At 36.3% G+C, this 7,699-nt stretch overlaps 1 protein-coding gene across 1 annotated transcript; it reads left to right on the top strand.

Moving 5' to 3' along the window:
• Positions 1-1,599: 1,599 nt before the first annotated feature.
• LOC107616369 (protein FAR1-RELATED SEQUENCE 9-like) lies at positions 1,600-5,678 on the top strand. Its single transcript, XM_088499347.1, has 8 exons — positions 1,600-1,722; positions 2,898-2,924; positions 3,043-3,102; positions 3,198-3,447; positions 3,686-3,926; positions 4,021-4,421; positions 4,519-5,399; positions 5,580-5,678. Exons 1-8 carry the CDS (start codon positions 1,600-1,602, stop codon positions 5,676-5,678), a joined length of 2,082 nt encoding a protein of 693 aa, XP_088355473.1.
• The last annotated feature ends 2,021 nt before the right edge of the window (positions 5,679-7,699 follow it).

Raw genomic sequence — 7,699 nt, 5'->3', positions numbered from 1 at the left:
TTGATTATATTTAGAGATAGAAAACCTACATGAAACATGGATATATAGAATACTGAAGAAGCGAACTCCAATTGCACTTAAAGAAATAACACCGTCCTAATAAAAAAACTTATTAAATTCACAAGGTAAAATTAATTCTCCAAACTAAACAAAGTCTTCCAACAGCTCGAGCACTATTAATCTCACCCTACTTAACCTTCCTTAGCTTAATTTAATTTATATTTATATTAAATTAACATAAAAAATTCTAATCACAAACTTTATTACACTAATTTAATCAATTATTTGATAATAAAATACCTAACAAAATTCTAAATTTACAAAAAAAATCTGGAAAAAAAAATCAAACCTTAATCACAAACTTCATTACACTAATTTAGTCAATAATATGATAAAATACCTAACAAAATCCTAAACTCACAAAAAAAATCTGAAAAAAAAAACTATACCAAATCCTAATCATAAACTTCATTATACTAATTTAATCAATAATTTTATAAATTACTTAATAAAATTCTAAACTCACATAAAAATCTAAAAAATAAAAAATATGCCAAAATTACCTTTGATGGTGGCTGCGGGATGGTGGAGGCGTGGTGGTGACAGGAGGCAGCAGTGACCACGACAACGTCACCAACACCGATGGCAGTGAACACAAACATAAACAGCGCCAACGTTCCTGACAGCTCCAGCAGTGACCGACAGCTCCAACGACGATAACGTCCAGCGGCAACAGCAGCAGAGGCTCCAGTTGGTGGTGGCGACACCGGCAGCTTCAGGGAAAAAGAGAGGATACAAGAGGAGAGAAGAGAGAGTGTGAGTTCGCAGAAGTGAGGGGGAGGGAGTTCGCATTTGAAATAAGATTTCGTACCACTGATTACCATCAGATTTAGTGTTCAAATATAAAATCTTATGTTAACTAATTTGGGAAACTAATTCTAGCTTGTATCCAACACAAAAATCGCCGTTAAATTCGATGGTAATAGCTGCCACTAAATTCGACGGTAAATCCGACGGTATTTAGCGTGTTTCTTGAAGTGTGGTTGCTACATTATACATGACTATAACTTAGTCAAATTTTTGCAGGTAGGAATTAAATATAGGAAAAGTATGAGGAACCAATGCTCTTATTATACAATGCATACAATGGGGGTTTAATTGAAATTAAAATTAAATTATGGGTATTGGGGGGTTTAATTGAAATTAATATTGAATTATAGTTACAATCATTAATTATGAAGATTTTCTAATTTGAATGGTTCAAAAAATTAGGATTCAGTTATACCAAAACACAAACCATGATCATTTCTCTATGAACGGCGTCGACACAACCAAGAACCCAACCCCTCTCGCTGACGTTACTATCTCATCTTCTCACTGGCTCGTGTGTTATCACCAGAAGTCGCTCCCGGAGACGTCGAGGTCCACACCGGTGAACGCCCAGAAGCGCATTCCCAACGTGTGGCTCCTTCCGGCGGCACTGCATCAAGTCCACCTGCCCAGCCGGCCTGTGGTCTATTCGGTTTATTCATCGTGCAAGATAAAGGAGTTAATATTGTCTCTCCTTTGATACGTGCATCACCGTGTGGTAGTTCGTAAATGGCTTGTAAGGTCGTGCAGTCTCTATGTCATGTTCCATCATCCATTCTTGACCACAATCCATCGAAACCACCGGAAGAAGCTCCAGAACATTTTTTCGCCAACGGTCAGCAGCCTAATAAGGTGAGAATGGTTCGTTGAATTGTTCACCATAGATGCTTATTTATATAAGTTATAGATGTTTATCTTTGCATGCAGGTATAATATCTTCAGAGATTAGAGTAAAGTAGTTAACAAAATAGTGCAGAATCCTATTAGTCTTAAATTGACCTGGAATGAATAAAATATGTAGGTGCATGTACTAGCATAAAGAAGCACTAGTTCTTCTGCATTAAACTAGAAAATTCCTATTAATAAAGAGTGAGTTAGGTATCTATGCAAAATAGTTTATTTTATGTAAAAAATATCATATTCTATAATGTAAAAACAAGGCCATAAATGGCCAAAGAAGCATATACGAATGGTTAAATAGTAGGTTTTCTTCCAACATATAATCATGATAATCAGATGAATTATGGATTAATATATTGCTTTAATTAAAACAAATAACAGAAAATGAGTTCATTTAGGTAAATTTTGGACACAAAGATTAACACACCATGGATGCTTATTTATATAAGATTTAGATGTTCATCTTTGCATGAAGGATATGAGTGCGTTAATGAGTCATGGAATATTAATATGCAAATTTAAATCAGCATGTATAAGCAATTTAATTGGTACACTGGACAAATAGCAGGTTCTGAAGTAATCACTCATGATGTGCTTGATGCCAAGAGAATAAAACGATGAGGAGATTATTATATTGTTAAATATAATAAGATAAAAATAACTGCATTGTTATTGTTAAAGACTTTTCCCGAAAATGTAAGATAAATAGAATAATAAGAGTCATGCATGTTTAGATACATATTATATATATGAGTATACATGATAGATAGCATATGCATTAAAAATGCCACTTTAGTGACATTGGATTCACAAACTCAGTAATGAAATAAGTGCATGTTGGTTGTATGTGCTGCTTTTTGATATCGGTGGTACACAGTGTGATGTAGCACAGAGGATATTAGTAGTTAAAATGCTTATATAATAGGTTAAATATAATAGTTTCTATCAATAGGTGATACCGATGCATTTTTATCCAAATTAATATGGGTAGGATGATGCGGTCCAGTTATATTTTTGTATCCTTATATATGGAGTTTGAAAAGGATTTTTGTGCATCTTATTTACTAGTGGATTATCTAAATAGTTTTCATGAATATGATTTTTGGTGTTTGTTTTCGTGATTATAGGCCATGCCAAGATTGGATGTTACTGAGGTTGGAAGTGAAGAGATAGATGTTACGAGGTTTGGATTCTAGTTTCATCCTGTATTATAATGCTTGGGACAATAACCATCGTGATTTTACATTTTGTTCGTTTATTTTGCGAATATAGGACATGCCGCTTTTGGATCTTTCGCAGGTTGGAAGTGAAAAGATGGATCATGGTCACCAGGTTTGGTCTCAAGTTTAATTTTTGGTAGTCCTGAACCGCATGGTTGATTTGAACTTTAACGGTTTTATTTTTTTTTAAATAAATTTGATACTTAGGTACCGGATCACGATGGCCTTCGGGAAAATGAAATACCATGTGTTGGAATGCGGTTTGAGCAATTGCAAATGGCTCATGAATTCTATGTGACATACACAAAGAAAGTCGGGTTTGCTACTAAGATACGGACGACAACCTGTGCTAAGATCACAAATCAACCCATTAATCAAGCTATTCACTATAATAGGAATGGGTTCCGTGTGTCTCGTGTCAAAGCGGAAGAACATGATCTCAGCCGCTGGGTGCAAGGCAAGGATATACGTGAAGTTTGACAAGGAGACGCAAGACTGGTTTTTCTTCAAGGTGGAGTTGAGTCACTCGCACCCATGTTCAGCGAGAAAAGCGGTGCACTACCATGAGTATAGGAAGCTGACCATGCATGCGAAGTGCGTGATCAAAGACAATGATGAGGCTGTGATTTGACCAAACAAGACTTTCCTAGCTTTGGCAAATGAGTCTGGGGGCCCATCTAACCTGGGATATTCAGAAAAGGATTTACGAAACTATATTACAGCTAAGCTCCGAACCAGCAACGTCAACGTGGATGTCAGAGAGATGATGAACTATTTCATGAGAATGAAGGACATCAATCCAAACTTCTTTTACGCGGTGAATTTGGACGATAAGTGTAAATTTCGGAGTGCAGTATGGGTGGATGCAAGGTGTAGGGCGTCGTACGAATATTATGGAGATGTTGTGTCACTTGATAGCACATACAACACAAACAAGTATGGAGTTATTTTTATGGGGTTAGCTTTATTCTTTTCTTTCCTAGCTTGGTCGTGACTGATATTTGTTTTTTGTCACTGTTTTTTCATGTAGGCATGGATTACCGTTTGCGTCGTTCGTCGGTGTCAACCACCATGGTAAGTCGACCATCCTTGGTTGTGCTCTTTTTGGAAATGAGGAAATCTCAAGTTATGAGTGGGTTTTCCGCCAATGGGTCAAGTGCATGGGAACTGCTCCACAGCGGATCATTACCGATCAATGCAAATCCATTTTTCGTGCAATAAAAAATGTGTTACCCGATACACGCCACCAGTGGTGCATCTGGCACATTACGAAAAAGTTACCGCACAAGCTTGGAGGTTATCGCCGGTACAGAGAGTTGTATGATGAGTTCAATGATATTGTGTGGAACTCTCGGACCGAACAGTCATTTGAGGATAACTGGTATGAATTCATAGACGAGCACAACTTACATAACAACACATGGCTGTCAGGTCTGTTAGTGTACAATTATTTTTTGCTCATTAGTTGCAATCTTTTTGGTAGGTGGCTTTATATGATTTAATAAGAAGTTTATTTTTCTTTCTGTAGACCTCTTTGATGATCGACGCATGTGGGTCCCAATATTCTTCAAGGGTGAATTTTGGACTGCCATGAGGAGCACGCAAAGGAGTGAGAGTATGCACTCATTCTACGGAAATTTCTTACACAGTCGGACTAGCTTGGTCCAATTTGTTCACGAATATGACAATGTTCTTGGAATTAAGGAGCAAAGGGAACTGGAGGATGATGCAGCAGACTCGAGGGGGGTTATCCCTTGTGCAACGACCTCACCTATGGAGAGACAATTTCAGCAGGAGTACACTATCTGCATGTTTAGGGATGTTCAAATTGAGTTTGTCAAGAAGGCTAATTGTAGGGTCTCTGTTGTTGCTGAAGAGGGGCCAGTGGTATGTATGAAGGTTGAAGAGGAAAAACTAGTGAATGATAGTATTCTTTGTGTTCCGTACGACATCCACTTCGATCGATCCACACAGGAGGTTCGTTGTGAGTGCAATCTATTTGAGAGTTCAAGAGTGTTATGCTGTCATTGTCTTGAAGTCTTCCATTCTTACAAGGTTTATAAAGTACCTAATCGATATGTTCTCCTTCGTTGGAGCAAGAACACAAAGCGCAAGCATACATATGTCAAGAGTAGTCACAACGTCAGTCGGTCGGATGAGAGTCATGTTGCATTCAAGGGACTATGTGCACACTTCTACAACATTGCTCAGGATTTTGTAAACGATGATGAAGAAACAGCCTTGCTTCATGCTGCTCTAGAAGAAACAAGAGCTAAGTTGACTGCTCACCGTGTCAAGAAAAGGTACGAGACTGTGGCGGACTCCCACAACAACAATGGCTCAACAAGTTCGAACGTTGCCGCTGTGATGGACATCCAAGCCCCATCGAAGGTCAGGGCCGGCCAAAGAGTAAGAGGCTCGGCATTGCCCTGGAGAAGTCATTTAAAAAATCTGCTCGGAGGAAAAACAAGCATGACCCCCCGGTAAATGTGTGTATCAACCTCGACCCAGCATCTTTATTTGGTATAGTACTATGGAAGAAGTTAAATGTTGACCTTTTGTTTTGTTAACCAAGTGGTTTGTCTGGAGTCAACTCAAGATGTAAGATTCGGTGGTGTTGTAGGCCAGGCTGATCCCGAACAAGTTGGTGGCTTCATGTCTTTGTTAAGCTCCTTTAGCAAAAGTTAAGATTTGTTATACAATGCATTCATTTTTTTTTCAAGATTAGTGGAAGAGGCTGGTTGGATGGGGTAAACATATAGGGTTTAAGTTTCTATGCAGTTAATCAGAGAATAAGATTAGATTGATTACATGAAGCATGTTAATGTCACCCGAGTGAACCCTTTTGCGTTATTTTATTCCAATGAATTGAATGCATAATTAGTATATACCATGGTTTTCCTTTTACTTCGGAGTATCGGTCTTCACCCTAAGCATGGATGGGTATCCGTGAGTATTTCTGTGTTCAGCGTTTGTTTGTTTTGATTAATGTGACCAAGTTATACTGGATGTTCATTACAGTAAAGTATATGATGTTTAGTTTAACTATATATGTGGATGGTCATTGTCCGCCTACTCCAATATACGCACACATGCTTACTTTACTAAACAACTTTGATAACCACAGAAATCTAAGTTGCAAGAGAATTAAAACCATAGAGTCTTTTACGGTAACATAACCACTAAATTCTTCTCATGTGCAACAACAAAATTAATCATGATATCATTCAAAGGTGACTTTAATAAATCCCTAGGCATATCAGCATGTCATTCTAATTAGGCATAACTAAATCGCTAAGCATATTAGCAGCAACTTTCATAACTATAGTATGGTAGCCATACGTGAAAGGTCATTATTCAATTAATAAAAAGTCATTATTTTTTTAAATGCATTTTTATTATGTTCTAAAAGTGCATTAGCATATATACTCCTTATTTTTTAATGATTTGCATATATGTCTGTTATTAGTAAATTACAATATTTGCCTCTTTAATACATAGTATTCTTTAATTTTTAATAGTAACACAAAACATAATTATCTTAGTTTAATAAAAACTTATATCTATGGTATTAACTTCAAATGTATTTTTAACTAATATTCTATTGTTAATTTACATAATTTACCTCGTTATAAATTCACAAGAAAGAGAACATATATTATATTTATTATCAATTATGATGCTTATATTATTTTATAAACATTATTAAAATGTAAAATATTACATAAAAAATTCTTTATTATTTGTTTCTACACTCGGGGGACTATAAATTTTTGGTTTTTATCAAGACTTCGAATCAAAGTTAAAAATAACAATTTCTTATTCTTGAGCGGATGTTGAATTTCACTATTCGCATGGATGTTCATTATAGTACATTATAAGATGTTTAGTTTAACTATATCTGTGGATGGTTATTGTTCCTATAGTCCAGTATTAATAAATATGACTACTTTACTATCCAGCTTTGATAACTCCAGGAATCTAAGCTGCAAGAAAACAAAGACCCTTACACGGTAACATAACCAACGTATCATTTTAATGTCAAGCTAAGAAAATTTCATCCTAGAATCATGTAATTCTAATGTGACATAAATAAATCCGTAGCCATATCGTCAGCAAGTAAAATAATCACAATAAGGTAGTTTAATTCACTGGAGATAAGCCTAAGTAAGCAACTTCTTCCTTCCTTTACGCATTGCCCCCTTCGGTAATCCTTCCGCACATTCAATCAATGACCTCGTGCTAAGTGCAGTGTATGGTGAACTAACGTCCTTCTTCTTGTTCCGTGGTGCATTGCGCCAAACAGTAACCGTTTCCTCCAAAAATGAAATAAGCTGCTGAATCAATACATTGTGTTGGCCATAAATAATGTCAAGCATCAACTCCATCCTGTATGAACTGAGTGAATCCTGGGAGAACATTTATCAGGCAATTTGGTATTAAGAACCGTTACAGTGATATTCATACAACATGAATGATGACATCCGGGCAAATGTTTACTTAACAAATCTGGTTCCATTCGTAAAGTTCACGATCTTCTGTCCACCTTTCCATTAGTTTAATAACGCACATGCCACAGTAAAAGATACATGAAAACAAAATACTATTACAATTAGGATTTCAAAAACCTGTAACGTGCTATGCCACAGTAGTTAAAGAAAACTAAAAAATTCTCAAATTTGGGTTATAATTTCATCTCACTTGTTCGG

Source organism: Arachis ipaensis, chromosome B9, assembly GCF_059453495.1.
Source record: "Arachis ipaensis isolate K30076 ecotype BB chromosome B9, ASM5945349v1, whole genome shotgun sequence".
In the NCBI taxonomy this organism is placed as follows: Eukaryota; Viridiplantae; Streptophyta; class Magnoliopsida; order Fabales; family Fabaceae; genus Arachis; species Arachis ipaensis.
Note: the sequence above shows the minus strand (reverse complement) of the source record. Positions and strands in the feature narration are given on the sequence as shown.

What these genes read in the sequence shown, in the direction of transcription:
- LOC107616369 (XM_088499347.1), top strand. Translation starts at nt 1,600, where the DNA reads ATGGCTTGTAAGGTCGTGCAGTCTCTATGTCATGTTCCATCATCCATT. An exon ending in TAACAACACATGGCTGTCAG is followed by an intron (nt 4,422 to 4,518) that starts GTCTGTTAGTGT and finishes TTCTTTCTGTAG; the next exon opens with ACCTCTTTGATGATCGACGC. An exon ending in AGGTCAGGGCCGGCCAAAGA is followed by an intron (nt 5,400 to 5,579) that starts GTAAGAGGCTCG and finishes GTTTGTCTGGAG; the next exon opens with TCAACTCAAGATGTAAGATT.